General features: G+C 39.7%; 1 protein-coding gene across 1 annotated transcript in view; it reads left to right on the forward strand.

The window, feature by feature from the left end:
• The window catches only part of LOC149554441 (MICOS complex subunit), a 91701-nt gene that overhangs the window by 22621 nt on the left and 44798 nt on the right, over positions 1-24282 (forward strand). The window contains exon 2 of the mRNA XM_089828493.1: positions 13187-14083. Within this exon, the coding sequence (XP_089684619.1) occupies positions 13187-14083 (897 nt within the window). The remainder of the gene's footprint in view (positions 1-13186; positions 14084-24282) is intronic.

Here is a 24282-nt window from a genome sequence, read left to right on the forward strand (position 1 = left end):
TTGAGTACCACTTGAACTCTTTGATATTATTCCTGACAGTGAAAAAAATAAATTATTGCACTTTCTCCTTCCCTCTTCATTTTCACAGTTAACCTTCATTTCCCATGAATTACAACTAAACTGAGAAATCCCAATGGGTCGTCCCTTAGGCTTCACCAAAAACTCCAGTTGGAAAATCCCCCAAAAATGGCCGAGTCTACTGTCCATTGGCAAAAACTCATGATTTTGAAACCTTTGTTGGTGTGTGATACAGTTCTAGAAAACCCCTTCAAGTCTTTTTATAGATTGATGGTTGCCTTGGCTCATTTGCTTAATGTTTTATTTGGTTTCCATTTATTCCAAGTCCTTAGTCTTGTCAGCAATTCAAATGGCATGGAAACCAATATTGGGTCTCAACAAGGTTTCAAAACTCTTTGAGCTCCTGACAGGATAGTGATTTTTTACTTCTATTGAGAATTTTAAATTTTGTATCAGTCTTTTGTTTTGGTTTCAAAACCTTTGTCAGACTCTGATGAGGTTTCTGAAACCAAATCAGGTCCTAATAAGGTTCTTACAACTCTTCGAGGTCTCAATGAAGTTCTAACTTTGTGTAAAAGGTAAATCATTCTTTATTTTTTATGGTCAATCGGGTTCTAGCAACCTTTTCTGAAGGAAACCTGATGAGGTTCCCACAACTTTGTCAGAGGCTGATAACAAACTAACAATTGATTAACAAAGTTTTCAATCTTTTTGTAGTCACTAAGTTTCTTGCACGCCAGTAAAGTTGTTTTTGTTTAAAAACCTTTGTTGTTTTCTGGTGAGGTTCTTGCAACCTCAGGTGCTGATTAGGTTTCAAGAACCTTTGCTCATTTTGCTTGAAAAGGGATACAACGGATGAAAGATGTGTTTTCCATGGGGAGCCCTTCATTGTTTCAATACTTGGCCTTGACTTCTACTGGGGAATTGAAGTGAATTGATCGCCGTTGAACTGTTTGATTGACAATCCTGTTTTAAATCCGACATGGTGCTTTACGTGTTGTCGGATAGCCCACCAACGAATCTGATTGAGGGTTTGTATTCAGACAATTGCCAACAATATGTGTTATTTGCAGCAGAGCTTGACAGTTGAGATGGGCTCTAATGTCCTTGGGCTTTCAATGACCTTTTCTTGGGCCAGAGGTTAGGATGGCACCATTGAATCAACCCCATGCCCCACAGTACATTTTACATGATAACATGCTCATTTATCATCTGCAGGGGTGCTCTCAAATATAATGGCAATATACCATTCTGTGCCAGGAGAAATGATAGGTACACATCATAGATCGTTGTTTTATTGGTAGATTTGTTTTCTTCTTTTCTGTTAACTCTGTTAGGGTTAGAATCAAACCCTGATTTGTAATATTTATTACCTGAGTTAAGATTGAACTATAAGCCAACTTTGTAATATTTTATAAGGGTTCTTCCCTTAGTTTTCTGGAGAGCCTTCTGTGTTTTGGCACCTGCATGCTTCGGTTTTGAATATAGTTGACATTTTAATCTTTTCTCACTTCTATTTTACCTTGCATGTTCCTGTGTCTCTATGGTTGAACGTTTCATGTTTTTCATATGCACTTGCTTGTATCTGTTGGGGGAACTATCTGTGGATGCCTTCTTTCCTCTTAGTGCTTGTTAATTTCTTAACCTTAATATGTGCCTTCTGAAAACGTGAAACAGAGATCTGTTTGACGACTTCTTCCACCTGTATTGATTCCTTGTGTTGTAGTGGGCAGGTTGAAACAGTTTTGATCTAGATGTGTCCCCAACCATTTCATTTCATGCATTTTTCTCTTACCCTTTTCTCCTGCAAGCTAGTAGAGTAGTACTAGAATAGGATTCCTTAGTTTTGGGTTGGATCAATTCTTCACATTAAATTAGAAAGCAAGCCAACCTTCATTGGAACTCAACCTCATTTGCAAAGGTTCCACACCATGAGGTTGTTGAAATGCAGGACCCAATTCAGCAGGGTGCAATTTTATGTGATACCATGTGCTTTGCATTTTGTTTAACATGTCATGTGTTGTTTTTTTATTTTTATGCTCTCATCACATTAGCATGAATCCCTAGAGTGTTCTTATATGGTATTTTTGGGGGCTTCCAAGATTCCATGACGGCAGTATTATGCTAAAATAGCGAGGTCTGACTATTTGATCTTGTGAACTTTACTTGTTTGTTGATATCTTTATATGTTTAACTTCTACAGTGTTTTTCTAGTGAAATTGACACTTTATTTGGTGAGAAGCTTGCTTTGGACAGATGCGTTATTGGTAGGATTCCTAAAATCATTCTTCATTACTCTATATTGGATTCCTAAAATAATTTCTAGCTCTGCCTTTCTAGTGTCTTGTTCTTGACTTCAACGTGTCAATCAAGTTTGGACCTTGTTGCTAGACTTTAGTCTCCCCCTTTTTAAGCTTTAGATTGGTGTCAAAGGCAATGTTATCTAAGTGTCCAAGTCTAGGTTGATATAGGTGGTTTTTTTTCTCACCATTTGTCCTTAACCTTGCCTAGACGGGATTTCTGGATCGCCCTACTCCGCCTTCTTCCCTAAGCCTTATTTATGGGAATCATGCAAAATACGTGTATATTGGTCTTAGGTGACTAACACGGGTGGGATTGTGGTTGAGTGTTATCCCTTGACGAGAAGAAGGCCAGGAAGTTGTTGGATCAGTGCAAGATTGCCCAAGTATACCACTTCCGAATTTCACCTGTTTGCCTACTCCACCAAAAAAGAAGCTCACCCATTGAGCTTCCAATATGCGAAGGTAGACAACTTCTAGGTGCATAGTATTGAAGAAATGCAATATGGAAATGCTTAGAGCAATGTACCTAAGGTAATAAGCCCCTGGATTGCCACATAAATGATGAAATCTCTCAGTTTTATATAGTGTCAGAATTCCACCTCCATGACTACAACCTCGACGGTGGACCTCAGAATGCACTTTTTTGAAAGTGCAAGATTGCCCATTCCATGAACCCTATGTATAGAGCTAAGTATTTGAAGGAGGTTAGGAGGCGTCCTAAGCAAGGATGAGCAATTATTGCAATTTTATGATGATTGGAAGAGCCATGTGGAAAATGACCCTTTGTAGTACATCGAAGCACCTGTGAACCTAGTCTTCTAGTAGAACACATTTGCTCGACTATATGGGGTATATGAATATCAAGTATCCATTTCCTAAAGATATTGAGATGAATTGGAAGCCAAAGAAGCAATAAGTTGAGCAAGTCTTGTGTAAATTCATGCCATGTCGAAGTCGCACAATTTTAGCTACTCCTCCGTCGGAGGAGCAATTCATAGTCAACTTCTCTGACATAGTAAAATTGAAATTTAAAATGACTTGTTCAATGGAATATTTGCTTGGAGATCCTCAGGAGATGCTACCCCAAAGTGAAAGAAGTTCAAGTATAAAGGAGTTTCGAGAAAATGAGAAATGCACTTCTCCAGATGTGGAAAAGCACCATGCGGGCCACTTTTCCGATAGGCCATATTAAAAGATACTTTTAAGGAGCCCTTGGGTATAAAGTAGGATATTTGGGCCGAGGTGTTCTTGAAGTACTTCCTAAAAGTGCCCAAGGTAAAGTGGAGGCATCAATATTAAGGTTGCGAAATAGTGAAGTATTAGCTTCTCCACCTACGGAAGTGCACTCCAATAGGTGTGATCTCGGCAAAGAGCAAATGGACTAATTTTAAGCTCGATAAGTAGGAGGTAATTTCCACAACAAGTCAAATTGTGATATTGCTATCAGGATTTAGCAGTGTGGTTTTTGAGTCAAACCATTGACCCATATTTCAATGAGTCAATGAGTTTGACTCAAAAATCACACTGTTAAATCCTGATAGCAATATTACAATTTGACTTGCTTTGGAAATTATCTCCTACTTATCAATTGATGAGCTTAAGGGGCTTTCTAATGAATGGTTCATAAGGCACAACACTTGGTGAAGGTTTTGCAAATGGGGTTGCAAGCTTTGGGTTACCATGGAGGAAACTTCGTAGTTAAGCACGCTCAGGCTGGAGTAGTACTGGGATGGGTGATCTCCTGGGAAGTCCTGGTGCTTCACCCCTGTGAGCATCACCTAGATCCAATGAGTGCTAAGTGTTCCATTTATTCTCATGAGAGATGGATTCATGTTGAAACACTACTCATGAAACATGGGTCAATAAGTTTGACTCAAAAATCACACTATTAAATCCTAATAGCAATATCACAATTTGACTTGCTGTGGAAATTATCTCCTACTTATCAATTGATGAGCTTAAGGGGCTTTCTAATGAATGGTTCATAAGGCACAACACTTGGTGAAGGTTTTGCAAATAAGGTTGCAAGCTTTGGGTTTAACCATGGAGGAAACTTCGTAGTTAAGCGCGCTCAGGATGGAGTAGTACTGGGTTGGGTGACCTCCCGAGAAGTCCCAATGCTTCACCCCTGTGAGCATCACGTAGATCCAATAAGTGCTAAGTGTTCCATTTATTCTCATGAGAGATGGATTCATGTTGAATCACTACTCATGAAACATGGGTCAATGAGTTTGACTCAAAAATCACACTGTTAAATCCTGATAGCAATATCACAGTTGACTTGCTGTGGAAATTATCTCCTACTTATCAATTGATGAGCTTAAGGGGCTTTCTAATGAATGGCTCATAAGGTATAACACTTGATGAAGGTTTTGCAAATGGGGTTGCAAGCTTTGGGTTTAACCATGGAGGAAACTTCGTAGTTAAGCGCGCTTAGGCTGGAGTAGTACTGGGATGGGTGACCTCCTGGGAAGTCCCGGTGCTTCACCCCTTTGAGCATCACCTAGATCCAATGAGTGCTAAGTGTTCCATTTATTCTCATGAGAGATAGATTCATGTTGAATCACTACTCATGAAACATAGGTCAATGAGTTTGACTCAAAAATCACACTATTAAATCCTGATAGCAATATCACAATTTGACTTGTTGTGGAAATTATCTCCTACTTATCAATTGATGAGCTTAAGGGGCTTTCTAATGAATGGTTCATAAGGCACAATGCTTGGTGAAGGTTTTGCAAATGGGGTTGCAAGCTTTGGGTTTAACCATGGAGGAACCTTCATAGTTAAGTGCGCTTAGGTTGGAGTAGTACTGGGATGGGTGTCCTCCCGGGAAGTCCTGGTGCTTCACCCCTGTGAGCATCACCTAGATCCAATGAGTGCTAAGTGTTCCATTTATTCTCATGAGAGATGGATTCACGTTGAATCCCTACTCATGAAACATGGGTCAATGAGTTTGACTCAAAAATTACACTGTTAAATCCTGATAACAATATCACAGTTTGACTTGCTATGGAAATTATCTTCTACTTATCAAATGATGAGCTTAAGGGGCTTTCTAATGAATGGTTCATAAGGCACAACACTTGGTGAAGGTTTTGCAAATGGGGTTGCAAGCTTTGGGTTTAACCATGGAGGAAACTTCGTAGTTAAGTTCGCTTAGGCTGGAGTAGTACTGGGATGGGTGACCTCCCGGGAAGTCTCGGTGCTTCACCCTTGTGAGCATCACCTAGATCCAATGAGTGCTAAGTGTTCCATTTATTCTCATGAGAGATGGATTCATGTTGAATCACTACTCATGAAACATGGGTTAATGAGTTTGACTCAAAAATCACACTGGTAAATCCTGATAGCAATATCACAATTTTAGGCTTATCGGAAATGCAGTGAAAGGTCTACTCTTCCAAAAGAACTAAACATGAGCTTTGCGGAAAAAAGAGGGAAAGGCTTCCCTCTTGATTTAGTTAAGTAAAGGGCATTTCTTTTCAAGGCGGATTCTTACCTCCCCAACCACTTCTCCAAAGCCATTGCAGAGGAAGGAGAATTGGAAAACCCAATTTTTGCTATGCCAAAGCTTAAAGGTTAAAAGCTATTGAACAACTTCTCGTTAATGATCGATTTAATATGAAATGGAATCGTTAAGCAATTAAATTAAATACAAATCCAATTGTTGCACCATTAAAGGAGAAATCTGAGATAAGGGGCCGTTATTCACTTGTGCGACGTGGGAAATTCAATGCCCAACGTTCAAATTTTAATTCAATAAGATCAAATTATTGTTAAGTTCACTTCTGCATATTGCAACTGACATAATCTCATGATTAGCACAAGTTTTCTTGCTTTGTGTGATGATAGATAGCGAATGGCCCGGATGATTGGCAGAACGAACACATCTTTCAGATTTTATAATCTCATAGACTTGCTTAGAAGACTGAACAATCAGCCCATTCATCCTATCACTCTAAAGCTCAAAGAGAGTGGGCTAGTAGAGGCAACTGGTTTTCCAATCCCCGTCCAAGCACCTCACAGACACGTCTTTCAAATTTTATATTCTCATACACTTGCTTAGAAGACTCAACAATCAGCCCATTCATCCTATCACTCTAAAGCTCAAAGAGAGTGGGCTAGTAGAGGCAACTTGTTTTCCAAAGGCTGTCCAAGCACCTGAGCCAGTCAAAGAATGCATAGTTTGATACGATGTGAGCAACTAAGCAAATTAAGATGCGGGACGACTATGTTCTTCTCACATTTGACATAGGTCTTAATCAGAGCACATTCGGTATTCCAGAATGAGCAAAATTCTGTGATGTTGACTTTGGCTCATCCACCTCCATGTACAATGAGAAGAAGACTCTATAAGACGAGGAAATATTTTAGCAACTTGGTTCCAACCTCCGAAGAGCAAGAAGAGTAAGCTCCTAAAGACTTTGTTCGAAACCAGTTTCAAGTGAGAAATAGTAGATATATTGGCCCTATTGTTGAGACTGAAAGGACATGAGGAGGTCCTTAATTTCATAGAGCACCATTTATTCTTGGTACTAGCGATTTGTGCGGATGGCCAATATATTGATTGGGCTCAAATCATCTGTGATGAGTTGAGTAGTTGGATGAACTCAACAAAGGCGTTCAAACAATTTTACATGTCATCATATCTGGTATACATTTTGGCGACCCTTCATTTGTGGTTGGGCCTGCCAAGCATTGAGGATTCAAAGACACAAAGGTTTATGAATTCTATCCCTGCTTGCAACTGGAGAAAAGCAATGAAGAGTATGTGAAGGTGAATGATACCTACACCATGAGGTTATGTAGAAAGCTACAAGGGTGTCTTGAACGAAGATTTTCACTAGAGGCAATTTCAGTGTTGACCCAATATGGATGCTGCTTCATTTAGTTTCTGGCGTTCTCTTACATCCGAATATGTGCATTTGATTGCTATACAGAGATTTGGACTAGAGAGAAGTTTTGGTCTAGGCTCACTATAGGAGAAATTAAATTGTATAATGTGAACATTGATGTTAGTGATATAGAGGACAATGGTTCCTACATGAATTCTTCTAACTATGAGAAAGAAATCAAGGACTATCCCATATTGTCAACTCCACCTGAAGGTCCCACGGTAGATAAGGTGGAAATTCTGATGGATGACATCATTAAGCAGATTGATAAGTGGGTAGAATGGACAAGAGCCAAAAGAAAGAGGACAGGCGCAACAAGCTCATTTGCAGGCATGTCCGGTGGAGCTCAAACAACATCAACAACCACTTCTACCGCGACAACCGCTACTTCAGCTTCTACGGGTCTATCACAATTTGTTGGTGGAGGAGGAGATCAACCTCTAGAAAAGAATATACAAGTCCCTCTTGTGGAGGAGGTTCTTTGCTTGATACTAGTAAAGTTGGAGATACATAGCTGAAGAAGGATAAAGAAATGAGAAAGAGAAAGATCAATTGGTTGGAAAAGACTCCTCGACCATTCCAGTAATCAATCTAGATGGAGATAGCATTCAACCAGGTGATGGAGATGGTGGGGACGAGCAAGTACAAGAGACTCAACGACAACAAGAAGAAGGAGCTATTGATCAAGGTAATCCACTTGCACTTTCTGTGACTAAAACAATAACTTTTTCTTTGTCTAGCAAGAAGGAGACACCCCCAATAGCCAGAAAGTTATTCGATCCTTCAACACTCCAGTCCTCATTGAATGTCCTCACAATCGAGTCTTGGTTGGAGGAGACCATTGGCAAAAAGAAGAGAAGAATGGAGGAGAGTGCTCCACCAAAGGACCTAATTGCTCAAGCCATGCATCAGCCTACTCTTTGCCCCAAATTGAAGAAGGAAAAGATACTCGGGGCCTTGGCTACTGATGTCAACACTGGGCATATGGTTATGGAGATTGTACAACCTCAAAAGGATGGGGGAATTGAAGATCTAAACTGAAGTGATTTCCAGATACAAATTCATAAGATGGGTCCGCCAATGCATGATACCATAGTCATTATCTGGAAATCCACAAATGTCAGAATTGAGAAAAGGCTAGAGGAATTAAAGTTGGCAAAGGCAACACTCAAGGTCTCTAACAAAGAATTGATAGATTTTATAAGGGCAACGCTTGACCCCCTTGCCACGGTGCCAACAGATAGTGCTACTACAAGTGCCTTTTATCCAAAAGCAGAGGAGAATAAGGGTTTGCTAGTGAAGCTACAGTTAGAGAGGCACTTTGAGCAGATTTGCTGTGCCTGGATTGAAGATTTGAAGACCCGAGGTTCTCCCCTAATTGAGAACCTTGGAAATTTGGTACTAGATGTAGATAAGTTGAGAGAGGCTATATTTGAGCACCAAGCCTCAATGTAGGTGGAAGCTGAGAATTTAACACATGAGTTTTCCCTCCTACAAGAGGTGTTCAATATGAAGACTAATGTTGCCATTAGTCATGGTATCCTAAGGTCAGGAAAAGAGCTGTTACACCACTGGAAACAATCAGTGGAATTCAAAAGGGAGAGCTTAGAGAAATTTGAGCATGGATTGAATATTGTACGTGGATTAGTGAGAAAGGTAATTGAAAAAATATACGTGTACATGAAAGATTTACACATTGAATCCCAAATGTCTCCAAATAAGCATCTGGTGGATATTGGGTGGATGAAGTCAAAATTCCTTGAATTCATTGAGGAAAACATCAGTCCTGCCAATTTCCAAAACTTGAAGATTCACGAGCTCATTGTGATCGATAATACTCTGAGGATGGCATCAGACAGGCTCCAATCCAAGATCACCACGGTGGAGGAATTGACAAGAGATCATGACTACTGGGTGGTCAGAACTGATAACATCTTCATTCTAGGTGCCAAGGAGCTAAAGACAGTTTTTGACGTCATGAAAGCAAATAAGGCCAAGTCCATAACGCCCAAGAAGAAGAATTGACATGAACAGAGCATTACATTCTTCTAATGATTCTTCTTTAGTACAAATTTTGACATGTCTCTCTCCCTCTCACTCTCTCTTCTCTGTTTATTGTAGCCATATAAGGCAATTCTCCTCGCATGTATGAGTTTTGTAACGGATTTGTTTTATTGTAGCCATATATGACAATTCTCCTCGCATGTATGAGTTTTGTAGCGGATGATTGTCAGTCAATCCTATTTTGGGCTATCCCATTCGAACTATCTAAATTGTAATGATGAAATGTAACCAGCCAAATCTCTATGAGGGGCCTATAAATGTAATTTTCAAAGATGAATACAAGATTGGCAAAATGTTGGTGTGGACAAACCCCTGTAGCTGGGCCTACTGAGTGGCTCTCTGTGTTTGCACTAAGTTTATTTGCTGTTGATGTTAGTTTAGTTGTGTGGTGCATGGGAATGAAGTTTGATTGTTGATGAAAACTGCTGGATTAATTATAAACTGTGTTGTTACTTTCCTTACAATGGTAATACAAAGTGTTACTCTCATTTGCAGTGTTATTTCATTTCCCCTGTTCTGCATGAGTTAGATTCATGGCATTTTCATCCCCGTGTGAAGAATTGAGATAATATTTAATCAAAGGTTATTAAGTGAAAGGCGATTTGAATGTTGCTATAAGCCTGGTAATTTGGACTATCCGTGTGTTGTCTTATCATTAATTACTTTCCTATCTCCTCTGTAGTTTGCATCTGTTAGTATAGCTTTGCATATAGAAGATAGAGTAGATTGCATTTTAGTAGTTAGAGCAGGAGAGTTAAAAGTGGTTTACATGCATTCATAGTCATGAATGTCATGGGCTGTCATCATCATCAATCGGCCTAAGATACTTAAAGCTTTAGGTAACTTGGTAATTTCCTTTACTGCTCCCTAGTTAAGAGCATACCCCCCCATATCCTCTGATCTACTAAAGACAGCATTTATTGCAAATCTTTGCACTCAAGTGAGCTGTACCTTTCATTTCAGAGAGCAGTGATATAACACATACACTGAGCTTGTTCTTCCCTACATTGGGCACAATAAAGAGTCAATGTATGAGCCAAACCTAGGAAGACAAACTGTCCAACAGATCCAAACCCTCCAGAAGGTGACATGCATCGAGATGAGTTTCACATAGTGCAATGGTCAATTGAGTGTGCTCAATAGCTAAATAGGGGAGGTGAAAATTGATTGGGTCATATCTTTGTCCTGTTTTATAACTAGCTGTTTTTTGTTTCATATCTGCTGGCGTGGATAGTGCAGGGGTTCACGTGTCGGTCTCAGAAACTTTACACCGTAACATTGTGTTGGTTTCATTATTTCAGAAACTTAAATCAGCAATAGAGTTTTGGCTTCAGAAGCTTTACACAGTAACATAGCTGGATAAATTATGATATATATTTATTTTATTGTATAAAATTGTATCGTTTGATATTACTATCCAATCCTTGTACTGATTCTTGCATGGTTCGTACACCATCTGTTATCTTCATAATAGTAAAGTTTAGTAAAAAAATCGGGAATGGAGATTTAAGTAATAGTGAAGACAAGGGAAATAAAATCCTCTGCTGAGGCCTCATTATCTGCTGCTTATTCCCATCATGTTACTGCATATTTCACCCACTGTGCTTGTTTGAGGCTGATGCAGATCAGTGTGTGACGTATGTCTAAGCTGAACAAATATGCCTCTCAGTGACATAGGCTAGGACACATCTCACAAATGGAGACATAATATTAAATTTTGGTGCAGGTCACGTGATACTAACAAGGAAATTCCCCACCTTTACAAAGAAACGGTGTTAGAGCTTCCATCAAATGCCTGAAACAATTAAAAAAAAACAAAAAGTATCTGAAGAATTTCAAAAGCTGTCCGGTTGGCTCAGGATACTGTCAAATTCCACTGCATTTGACATGAGTAACTGAGTTTGTCCCACAGACAAAAATCTGGATTCTTAATGTGTCCTTGCCCAACTTGTTGCAGATTCCAACATGAGGTGGATTGTCCCTGGATCCAGATGGTTTGTGCCAAGAACTGGTCACATATTAGTATAGGATGTTGTCACATCAGGTGTGCAATGTTTGTCTCATTTTAGTCAAGTGGAAGTGAATGTTCCATAATTGGATTGAATGTATCAGGATGAATGATTTCGCATTTTGTTTCCCTATTTGGTATAGCATTTTTTATTTATTTTACACCATCTGATTATTGCAGTTGCTGCTGTATGTAGAATGGAAACCCAGATCTTAATGATTTTTTTGTTGTGTTGGAGTTCATTCCAATCTGATTTCCTATGAGAGAACTTATTTGTTGATGTCAAAATTTCAAGTCTTATTGTAGATATGTATCCTTCTGTCTTGGACATTAGATTTTTGTGGTTAGGTTCAATGCCTAGAAGTTAAACTAGTTAATATTTACAGGCATTCTGCAGTGGCATCAAGGAGTCTCATGTTGTTATTGTTTATAGGCATTTACAGTGGCATCAAGGAGTCGCATGTCGTTATCGTGTACATAAAAACTAAACACAGGCAACAAATTTGTAAAACTTTACAGGCATTTACAGTGGCGTCAAGGAGTCTCACGTGGTTTTGTATACATAAATTCTAATACACAGCCAACACATTTGAAAAACTAACTATAAAATAGCTCTCCAGTAAAAATAATAATTATGAAAACTAAAACTATAAAATAGCTCTCAATTAAAAATAATAATTATGAAAACTAAAACTAATATGTTATAATTAAATAAAATAGGACTATTTTAATAAATAAAACAACTCATATTCAAATTAAGAGCAAAGTAAATAATGTAAATAAAATAAAATGGAACACTCTTAAACAAAAAATAACTATAATAGTATAAAGTAATTAAGTAAATGAAAACATCTCTTCAGATACAATCTAAATAATTTTTTTTATTTGTTCTCATGTAAAATAAAATAATTCTGAAGTAAATAACATAAACTATAATTAAAAACAAAAACTCAAAGCTGATATTTCTTGGAGTTTTTAGATAGATATATTTAAGATATCCATACCAGCTCCAGGCATGTATTGTATGTTTTACTTTGTGTCTTTTCTACGTCTGAAATGTAAGAGGAATGATTTCCTGTCTATCTTGGATGTCAGATTTGTTTGGTTAGCTCCAACTAGGATTATCTTTTTCTTGATATATTGTATTTATGTCTTTCCCATACTTCAAATTTAGGATGAATAATTCCACGCGGCATTTATTAATCTATTATTCTCGCCTTTGATTTCCACTATCTAGATGAGCATTGAATACAAGTTTGAAATCTAGTATGTATGATACTTCTATAGTTGGGTACGAGGATGCTACAAGAAAAGCTCAAAATTTTGTGAATTTTTTGATCACTCTCAGTAGTTTTCCTGTCCAGCAGTATCAATGTTTTTGGCATGTAACTTGGTTGTTGACAAGTGTTTTTTAGCTTTAAGCTGTAACTGAGGTCAGTAGATCCTCACCTTTTGAAAATCCTTGTTACCACTTGGCATATATATCAATTTCATCTCAATCTCGGCTATATCTTGGTTATTCTTGGCACTTGTGTGTGTGTATTCCTGTCCAGCAGTATCAGTGTTTTTGGCATGTAACTTGGTTGTTGACAATTGTTTTTTAGCTTTAAGCTGTAACCGAGGTCGGTCAGATCCTCACCTTTTCAAAATCCTTGTTACCACTTGGCATATATATCAATTTCATCTCAATCTCAGCTATATCTTGGTTATTCTTGGCACTTATATATACACACACATATATATATATATATATATAGAATAGAATCAAACACAGGTTTGTGAGTTTTTGCTTAAAATATGTTAAACCTAAATACTGAAGAGAATCTTTTTACTAATAAATTTTCCTCAGTTTTGTAAATTATGCTGACTCTGGCCCTTGTGTTGACTATTTGCAGTACCCATATGCCTTCTCTTGGAGGGAGGCTTTCTCAACTGCTTCTAAAAGTTCAAAACTGGGAAAGAACTCCCCAGGCTCTGCTCAACCAGTTGGGTCCCAGGATTCAGTTCAATCACTTGGTTCTCAGGGCCCCGCTCCAGCTGGTTCTCCCCCAGGTTCTAGAAGTCAAACACTAAAGCTTCTTTTTGGAAGTGCAGCAGTTGTTGCTGGCATTACTACAGCTTTTTATGTAGAATGGCCTAGAAGGATTCTTACTGGTGAAAGCAAAAGAGAACACACAGATTTACTTAATAATGAAACTAAGCAGGATGATGTGAAAACTTTGGATGCTGATTATGACCATCAAAATGATGTGGATTCTGCCCATAGCAAGGAAGAGCTTGTTAATTCAAGTTTGAATCGGGAAATAGAGCAGGTTGTAGAGGAGGAAGTGAAACAGAGTGACGAATTTGATGAATCCCTTGCCAATTCACCTACACAGGAAAAAGAGCAGGTTGTCAAAGAGGATCGAATTCAAAATGACACATCTCCAGAGGTACATCCAATACAAGATGAATCAGAGGATACACAAGAGGAAAGTATAATTCAATTTCACAAAGATAATGAGGTTAATGGTAAAAATGTGCTGCCTATCTTGAATGATGATGTGCAAGAAGTCAAAACCAGTGACTCATCAATTACTGCTAAGGATGATAAAGCTTCAGAGGATTCAATGTCCCAGTACAAATCTACCCCAGAAGATGTGTTTCATACGAAACATTTGGAAAATGGTGACATGACAAAGGTGGCTGAAAGTAAAGATGGAAAGCAGGAAGTTGTAGCTGACCACAGTTTGGACACTGGGAAGGATAGTGACACCTTAGCAGAACCCCATGATCGTATTGCTGCATCTAAGGTATTGGAAAGGGCATGTGCTAATTTTTTTCTGCGTTTTCATGTAGAGTCAGAAAATTAGACAGCTAAAATCTTGATCTAATGCTTCTTTTTGAATCACTGTGAATTCAAGGGTCTTAATACAAAAGTTTACGAACTTGATTTTTTTAGTCAAGTCAAAAGTGGTCCTAGGAATTGGGCAGAGAGAAAATAAAATGGTGAATACTTTTTTCAAGTTGCATGGAGATGGATGCTATAGGGATTCCTCGAGTTTATAGGAAACTCAGGACATGATAAAAATGATTTCCTAACAGTTCACCAATCTTCTAATGGTATGTGAGTCGTATTCTGACCTTGATTGCTCAATGTTTTTCTTTTTCTATTGTTGCATCCCTTGTGTCATGCCCCCCATCAAGGAGATTGCAGCTTTGATAAAGTTCAGATTTTGCAACAGGCATAAGAACTGTGATTAAGATTAAAGACAACTGTTCATAATGGAATAAATAATATTGTACAATGAAGTGATTATTAATAAGAGGGAGTCAGCGATGTTATTATTGAAGGCAGTGATAAAGTAAGGGAGTGATTAGTAAACATAAAACAAAGGACAAAATGTTCTACACTATAGTAATAACTTTCTAATTATAAGAGTTGTTATAACAACTCACATACAATCTCAACCAAATCTTCTCATACCCAGAAACGCTATGTTAGTTGTTACTACACTTACTTAACCTTATCCGCTCTAACCAAAACATACATTTATTTTAACCAATGTGAATTCTAAATGAATTTCTAACAGTTCACACCAATCTTCTAATCATGTGTTTCTTATTCTGACCTTGATTGTTCAACATTTTTCTTTTTCTGTTATTGCTTCCCTTGTGTCAAGCCTGAAACTTAAAAAAATGGAATAGATTATATTAACAATATGCACTCTTAAATAGAGTTTATAGACAGTATAAAAAGCGTTAAGTAAAAACCAGAGTTGTCTAAATAAAGACAACGTCTTAAAACAAAACTGATTAAGGAAACTCAAAAGAAAACCTAAATTACCATTAACTAAGGTTCTAGGAGATCAAGCTAAATATAGAAAGAACCTAGGATACTTAAAATATTCTAATACCTAAAAAATGAACATGCAAAAAACAAAATAGTGGTGTGGGGAGCAAAATGCAGGAACGATGGGGTTTAAGGTTTAATGGCTGGAAGGATGGAGGTTTCAGAGCTAATGGAAGAAAGAATATGCAGCAAAGAAGATTCGAGCTCTTTCAAAGGCATGAAGGTTTGACCTACTGGGGCCACAGGAATGACAGATGGCAGATGGGTGAAAGATAGAGCCAGCAGAGAACGCACTGGAGAAAAGTTGGGAATACTGATGAAGGTGGGCCGGCAATATGGGACTGGGAGGATCAGAAACTTTGATAACAATGGTTACCCAGTGCAGCATTTTACCTCTTATAACTTGGGGGGAAGGTGGATTTTGGTAAGATTGCTCAACGCATGTGGAAACCACAAGCAGTGGAAAACCAGGAAAATCAGAGGATTGAGGGCCTGCAGCAGGAAAGATGCACAGTAGATAAGGTTATAATAGAGCAAAGCTCATGGAAGGAGAAGGTAAGCTTTCTAGAGAGTAATGCTTTCTTTCTAAAATTGGGGGGGGGCATGGTCTGCAATAGGAAAGCTTAAAAAATGGTGTGATGAAAAATGGGGGAGGGTAAAAGACTTTTAAACTTTGGAAAATGGTTTTTGCATGGTAACGGTGGACGTAGCCTAGGATAGCGATTGGATTTTGAATGGAGGACCGCATTTTATGGAAGGCTTTGGTTTTTATATGAAAGCATGGGTTCCAAACTTTGACCCAACAAAGGAATTTGTAAAACTTTTTCCTATTTGGGTGGGTCTGCAAAACCGCCTGCAGGAACATTGGAATGATAACTGTTATCAGCTGATAGGAAATAAGTTGGGAGCCTTTGTCAAAGTTGTGGAAATGGTGGATAAGGAAACCTTTCAAATGTTTCCTAGGATCTGCATTATATGGAATGATTGTCACCCTTTACCAGAAATGATTGAGCTATATTCAGATAAGGGGGTATGGAGACAACCTCTGTCAATAGAGGAAGGGTTAATGGTGTGTGAGCATTACTTGAGTGAAGACCATGATTCTAAAAAATGTGTGCAAGAGGGCCACCTAAAGGGAAGGGAAGAGGAAAGTAGAAGGCTGGGGTTTGTAAATATCTCTAAAAAACTAGATAGATTTCTAATGGGGGTTGACTGGACTCAGGTTGAATGGATGGTAGAAGCTGAAATTTTACCTATACATGGTTCAAACCACTTCCCAATTGGGCTTAGAATACTGGAAGATTCTTCACCAGATCGATGCCCTTTCAAATTTGAAGCAATGTGGTTGAGGGCAGATGGTTTTAAAGATTTGGTAGGGCACTGGTGGAGAGATGCCCCAATTTTTTCAGGAAATAAGGTGTTTATTGTTTTTAAGAAGTTACAATTCATAAAGGAGAAATTGAATGTCTGGAATAGGGAATCCTTCCAAAACATTTTTAGGAAGAAAGTCGAGTTGGAGCTCTCTTTAAAAAACTAAATGATAGAGTGATTCTGCAGGATATGGGGGAGGAGGACTTTCTAGAAGAAATAAAGCTAAGAAGAAGGCCATACAAAGGGCGCTTGACCAAAGAACCAGTTTTGCGATGTCTGCCAGATTGTCGGATATTCCAACAAAGAATGTCTGTTCAATATGAAAACAAAAGGTCACTAGCAAGTGCTACTGATGCAAGAAGTGTCCACCTCAGGAGTTGTGGGAACAAACACAAATAATGACGTGGCAACTTCAGGAGGGTATCGAAACAACAATCGACGCGGAAGAGGAGACAACCACAATAATAACAACAACAATAACGGGGGTTGCAACCAGATACAATAGGATCCAATCAGACGGCCAATGATACAATGCCGCATGTGTAACCTATGGGGCCACTTCGCTAGGGATTGTACCATGAAGGAAACACCATGGATATTGTGCAGATGGTGTGATCCTGGAGGCCATGAAGCCTCGAAATGCCCCAAGTCCGGGGTGAACCTATTGACTAAAGAAAGAAGCAAGGAAGAAGTATTAATAGTCACCCACACACAAGCGAAAAAGATGACATATCTAGATCCTCAAGAGGAGAAGAGAAGGATGAACCGGGTAAAAGCTGAAATAGAAAAGGAGATGATAGACGAAAGAATGCAAATGAATGACACTGTAGGTACCTCAAGGAGGACCCATGCAGAACAAAACATTATACGGTAGGTAATGCAAGCATAGGTTCTTATGAGATTAAATGACCTTGCAATGCCACAACTAAGAACAACAATTCTAAAGATGACAACATCCCCAAAGACAAATGAGCCAAGGAAGAATACCCACAGTGGAAGTGAAGCCCCCATGACAGACCCAATGTTACTTGCACGGAATACGAGAAGACACCCTATTTTGGTAGAGATGAGTATACTCAGAACCATCATGACAGAGAACATTGTGGATGGAGTATCTGTTGTAACTTGTAGCTATATTACCTGAGGAAACCTAGAAGAAATTAGGACAATCGACCTTATGGCTGCCTACATTTCAACTGCTTAGCACCGACCAACAGAGAATCAAACTCCTCGGCAGTTTAATGGTGCATATTGTAACCATCGAGACAACCTTTCTTGCTCGACTTTGTGGTCATTCCGCTGAAAAGAAAGGGTTACGACGCCATCCTTGGAAGGGGTTGGCTGGTATAGGAAAAAGTGAAACATGGCTGGAAAAGGAACACTCTTTCAATAGAATGAGGGGGTCGCAGGTTCATAAATGACCTACACACCTAGATAGTGGGAGAAGACGTGGCATCCTCGTTAGACTCTGAAGGCGAAGAGGGAGACGACGAAGGAAAGAAAAGGATGGAACTTGACAAAAAAGGAATCCTTAAACTAGGAGGATCTAACGATGACGATTTGAACTCATTGAATGGCCTACTCTATTGGCAAATGGAGGACTATGAACTCTTCCCAAGTTGTCACATGTTAGGAGTAGAAGAAGGGATGAGGAGGATGAAAAGAACGAGTTTTTGACAAAATACAAAGAATTCAAGAAAGGAGTCACACCGATAGATGAAACACCCACGCACACATTGAGTGAAGAGAAACCCATTAAATATGAAGAACCTACGGTGAAGACTGTGAACTAAGTGGATGATGCCAACCTAAAAAACATTTTCCTGGGAGATGATTGGAATCTTGTACTAGAAGAGGCAACACTTAAACTATTCATGGAGTACAAGGACATTTTTGCATGGGCGTACTAAGATCTAAAGGGAGTGCCACTAGAATTTGTGTGTCCACTGGATCCCACTAATACAAGAAGCGGTGCCTCGTACGGAAGTGACCGATCGGATGAATAAAAACTATGCTGCACGGGTCAAGGATGAGATTAATCGAATGCTTGATGCAGGCATTATCTTTAGAGCACAGACAAGTGAGTGGGTGTCTCCAATCGTAATCTCACTAAAAAAGGATGCCACTCAAATAAGAATATGTGTGGATTTCCATTGTTTGAACGCAACAACAATTAAGGATCCATTCCCAATACCATTCACTGATGGTGTTTTGGAGGAAGTTACCAGGCACAAAATATACTCGTTGATGGATGAATTTTTTGTCTACAATCAAATATCCATCGCCGAGGAGGACAAGCTGAAAACAAACTTTGTGGTGGAAGATGGAGTTTACGCCTACAACTGGATATAGTTCGGTTTGTGCAACGCTCCGACAACATTTCAAAGGATCATCTTGTACATCTTTGACAAGATGTCAGTAGGTAACTTCAAGGCCTTCTTGGACGATTGGTTAGCACGGAGGACAAACACCTCATCGCACTAAAGGAGTGTATAGAGTGATGCAGACGCTCACAACTAGCACTAAATTCTAACAAGTGCAATTTCATGGCCCCAAGGAAAACTGTTGTGACACATTGTGTGCAAGGTAGGCTTGAAGACAAACTTGGATAAGGTTTGAGTGATATTGGAAATGCCACCTTCGACAGACGTGACCGAAGTGAAATGATTATTGGGACACATCGGGTACTATAGGAGGTTCATTGATTTTTTTGCTTAAGTGTCTTACCCTCTCGACAAACTGACTTGCAAGGGGGAACCCTACAAGTGGGAAGCAGAACAGGATGAAGCCTTCCAGGAGTTGAAAACAAGACTAGTCGCAACACCTATTTTGGCTTACCCAAACTAGGACAAGAAGTTCCACGTACATGTTGATGGATCAAATTTCGCATTTCGAGCAACACTTGTATAGACAAGTGATCATGGATTAGACCACCCAATGTACTTTGCAAGTAGACTATTGTCGAAAGCAGAAAAGAACTACAACACGATGGAGAGGGAAGCTCTCGGAATGGTGTATGCTATACAAAAGTTTAGACACTACTTACTGGCAACCTCGTTCGTGTTCTACGTAGACATCAGACTTCACTATATTTGGTGAATAAACCAATTATTTAGGGACGGATAAGTAGATGGTTACTTCTCCAACAGGATTTCACATTTAAGATTTTAGTATGTCCCAAAAAAAGCCACGTGAGCACAGATCACCTCTAGAATCAAGTCAGGGGAACAACTTGAGGGAGTCAATGATTACTTTCTAGATGTACAATTGTTTCAGATCTTCATACTTCCATCTTGGTACGCAAGTATCGGAGAGTATCTTTCAATGGGTCAGTTCCCTAGAAATGCAACCAAATGAGAAGGAAACTCGTATTGAGAAGTCGAACATTTCAGTTGATCAACGAGCTATTATACAAAATGGGACCTGACCAAATCTTGTGGCAACGTGTTCTCGAAGAAGAAATAGCAAGAGTATTAAAAGAGGCACATGAAGGGCCAACAGGCAGGCATATGGGACCAGACACAACTGTGCGGAAGATACTTCTCGTAGAGCTATGGTGGTCTACTGTGTACAACAATGCCAAAGAGTGGGTCTTTGGATGTGATACATGTCAGAGAACCAGGAAGTTACTAAAGAGGGATTTTATGCCCTTGAACCCTTCACAAGCGCAAGAACTTTTTGAACGGTGGGGACTGGACTTTGTTGAACCACTAAAGGTAAGCAGAGCCCACAAATGTCGATACATCATCGTAGCAATGGAGTACCTCACAAGTGGGTAGAGGCATGGGCCTTAGTAGATAACTCTGCATTGAGTATGGCAAAATTCATTTATGAACAAATCATTACAAGATACAACATCCCAATCTAGTTGACAAGTGATCGTGGAGGACACCTTGTCAACCATGTCATTAGACTACTTACAACATAATTTAAAATTTACCATTCACTTTCGAGTATGTACTACTCGAGAGCGAATGGGTAGGCAAAATCAACAAAGAAAATCTTGGTTTCAGTGATTTATAAATGTTGCAGTGTTGAAGGCGAAGATTGGGAAGAGAAGTTGCCATCGACATTATGGGCATATTGTACCTCTTACAAGGTCACCACGGGACACATCGCATTCCAATTAATGTATGGTCAGGAGGCCATAGTACTAATAGAGTTTATGGTACCAAGCTTACGAATAGCAATTGAGAACAAGTTAGGAGAGTTTCAAAGAGAGGCTATACAACCAAAATAAGCTCGATGAACAAAGACTACAAGCACAATGGGCTATAGAGATTTCACAGCTTAGGCGCAAGGTCTAGTATGACAAGCATCTGAAACTAAACAAATTCACACCAGGCCAGCTATACTTGAAATATAATGGGCGTAATGAGATCAAACTCGACAAATTCAAGCTGAAGTGGGTCGGGCCATAAGATCTGTGAAGTTGGCGATAACAGAGCGATCAAGCTGTGGACATTGGACGAGAAGGAAGTGGCCGACCTAGTAAATGGTTCAAAGTTAAAAATTTACCATCAAAGGAATGAACCCTGGGAATATAGCAACACCTAGACAAATGATTCCGATAGAATGTAGAAAAAAAATCTATGTATATATAAATAATAATCATAAGAGAGATGATTGACATCCTCCTTGATATCACATCCTTCAGAAGACACCATACTGCCCTAGTCGAACATATTGTACGGATGTATGACTAAGGCTATAAAATCAATTTTACTTGCTTTAAAAAATGACTCAACGTGGCAAATAAAATCGAGACCGTACAACATTTAGGACGCAGTGCAATCAAAGGAGATAAAACCACCTGTACGACCACCGTACAAACAAGTTGGATGAAGCAAAAAAACGGAAGTCAACATAGACACGTACACTGTACGACCAAGTTGGAAATTGGGAGGGATGACGGAGCACCATGTGGTTGTACGACCACAAAGGAGAGCATAGGGAAGGCAAATTGTACGGCTAGAAGGCAAATCGTACAACTAAGTTCTTGAACACCGCATGACTGTCAAGCACATCACTATACAGACTTGGACCCGCGACACCGTGTGACCATACGACATTACAAGGAAAGCACAATGCAGGCAATATAGAGGGTCGTACGGACCGTACAACACCATAATGTGGAAGCAAAATAAGTACTGTGTGATTGTATTGAGAGAAAGCAAGAAGTGTCGTATGACATACGGTGGTTCCAATGCATAGAGAACCCCGTAGGATACCTGGTCATTAGACCCAGTACAAAGGAACTATTATATATGGTGACTGGTCTATTGTTCATTAGGCATTCTCAGATCGCTTCAATAGCATGTAGACATTCAAGCGCGAGATTAATAGGCAAAGTGGAGGCACCAACAAAGGCATACTGTACGACCATATAGGCATATACCAAATTACAAGGCGTGGCTATTCCTAATTTTCGTACTTCCATATGAATGGTTTATTTGAACCCTTTCAAAGTATATTTGCCTTACCATCTTAACAAGAAGTTGTACGGAAGAGTGTGAGGAGCTATTTTAGAGGAGAAGCAAAAAGCCCTAATCGCTTTCTTGCACACAAAAAGACAAACGAGAAGGCAACCATGTAGTCGGTTGGGAAGAGAGCCTAGAAAAAAAAATGGAAGAAGATTGAGCTACCAGTAAGAGGATGATTAGGAATGTAAAGACATTACCCTCAGGCATCTGCATTGCAGGGGGCACGAGCTCGAGCAAAAAGGAGGGCAAACAAGCACAAACAGTTGTAACAATACATCTCATGCCTCAGAACATACCCTTCAAAGGTCTGAATGGGTTGGAGTGTAGGAAATGGTGGCAAGATACCTCGAATGATCACATGGTAAAGAACAGTATAAGGAAGGCACAAGTGGAATGGGCAATCCGAATGTTGGTCTTCTGTATTCGAGAGTATGAGGGCTTTCTATGAACGATGATACACTTATGCCAGGTTTTTTAGAACAAGCTCATTTTCCTTCCTAGGGCAAGATTTGGTAATTTCTTTGAAGGCAGCAGACTTTACAAGGGTATTTGGCATATGCGGACATGCATAGTGAGGTAAGAAGATTGATGACAAACCTAAGAAATTGAGTCGGGAGGCAAAGGCGTGCCTGATAGAGCTGGTGTGTGGCAAACTATCTCAGATAGAGAAAGAAGCATTGGTGGAAACTTCTAAAGGTAGAGGATTGAAGAAATCCAACATTCAAGAGGGTGAGTGGTGTTGCTTGATGGGCTTGGTTAAGAGCAGGCTCATGGGATCGAGTTGGGCGTAAGATATTTCTTTTCTGTAAGTAGTGACGATGAACAAAATTATGAATGAGGTGGTGTATGATTGGGCAACAGTACTTGCGGAACGCATGTACGAATTCATGACTTTGCAGCGCAAGTAGTTTTATATGCCACATTATGCCATTAGACTGTTCCTCAATCCTATGGTAGGAATGATCCCCATTGATAGGTTGGAGGTCAAGCTTGGTCCACTCGCTCTAGATGAGCCCACCATTATGCAGTTGAAGCATTTAGACACATCGAGTGGGTAGAAGGCCACGGTCGGACATAAGCGACTTAGGCAAGAGTTAGACATAGGCTCAGAGCATGGGAACATAGATAGTGGTAGGTAGGATGCGTCATTCGAAGATGATACCAGTGAGATAGATGAAGAGGATGAGGATAGCATTCAGATGGAAGATTATGATGAGGTCGAAGTTATCACCGTGAGACCACTACTATTTCCACGGCCTGCCTTCTCTGCGACATCTCATTTGGCTCCTGTAGATGTACACATTCCTGGCTTTGGACAATTTAGGCAGCCCATAGTCATTACTCCCATTACAGTAGCAGCTCAACCATCACGTGCAAGGATCCCCAAGCCTACATTCGTTATAGAGATAGTGGTCACATTAGTGACAGAGTCTCATACATCGCCACCTATAGCCTTATTGGAAGAGGTGTTGGAGACACATGAGGGGGTGATGGAGATACTTATGCAGGAGGACGCACCTGAGAGTCAGAGGGCACCACAGGTCCGATTGGACATAGTTGGTTCAGATGTTGTAGTCGCCATAGATGTTGCATTATTGGCCAAGCCAACCAGTGAGGATACTAGTAGGGCAAGTAGAGCACTAGGATTGAGTGCTTATCTAAGTTGGAGGTTTAACATCAGGCCAGTAGCGCAGGCATCTTGTATTCTCTCACTTATGAGGGAAGTGCCCTAGGAGGTGGACTCTATAGTTCCATAAGAGGAGGCGAGTCATCCCACTGGTACAGATGAGCTACCACCTCCACCTCCAACGGATAACATTGTCGAGTAAATGTTGAGGCAATTGAGACAGCGATGGGCACACAAGAGTAGCCCATATCGAGATCATTGACAGACATGGGGGAAGATGTAGAGGCATACTTGGCCGATATGGTGACTCGAGGTCGCCAAGTGGTGATTTCTGTGCAGAGACACGTACTGGAGACAATTGTTTAGGTGCTAGAGCATTTTCTATCCTTTATGCGAGTTGGTTGCCCAATTGCATTTATAGTATGCTTTGAGGCACGAGGGTGGCCTAATACAGAGACATCAGAGATTTGCTAGGAGTGGATTGCGAGAGAGCCAATAGTAGAGAGCTTAGTGGAGAACCTCACCTAAGAGATAGTGCAGGTGTATCGAGACACCTACTATGCTCTATAGAGGAGCTAGGCAGATCAGGTAGTAGTAGAGACGACTCAGGAAGAGACAACTACTTGATTAGCGGCGGTAGAAGGTTGGCTACACAACAATTAGCTTAGGAGTCAGAGT

This window comes from Cupressus sempervirens, chromosome 5 (genome assembly GCF_028749045.1).
Source record: "Cupressus sempervirens isolate cs-2001-9-10 chromosome 5, ASM2874904v1, whole genome shotgun sequence".
NCBI classification, from domain to species: domain Eukaryota; kingdom Viridiplantae; phylum Streptophyta; class Pinopsida; order Cupressales; family Cupressaceae; genus Cupressus; species Cupressus sempervirens.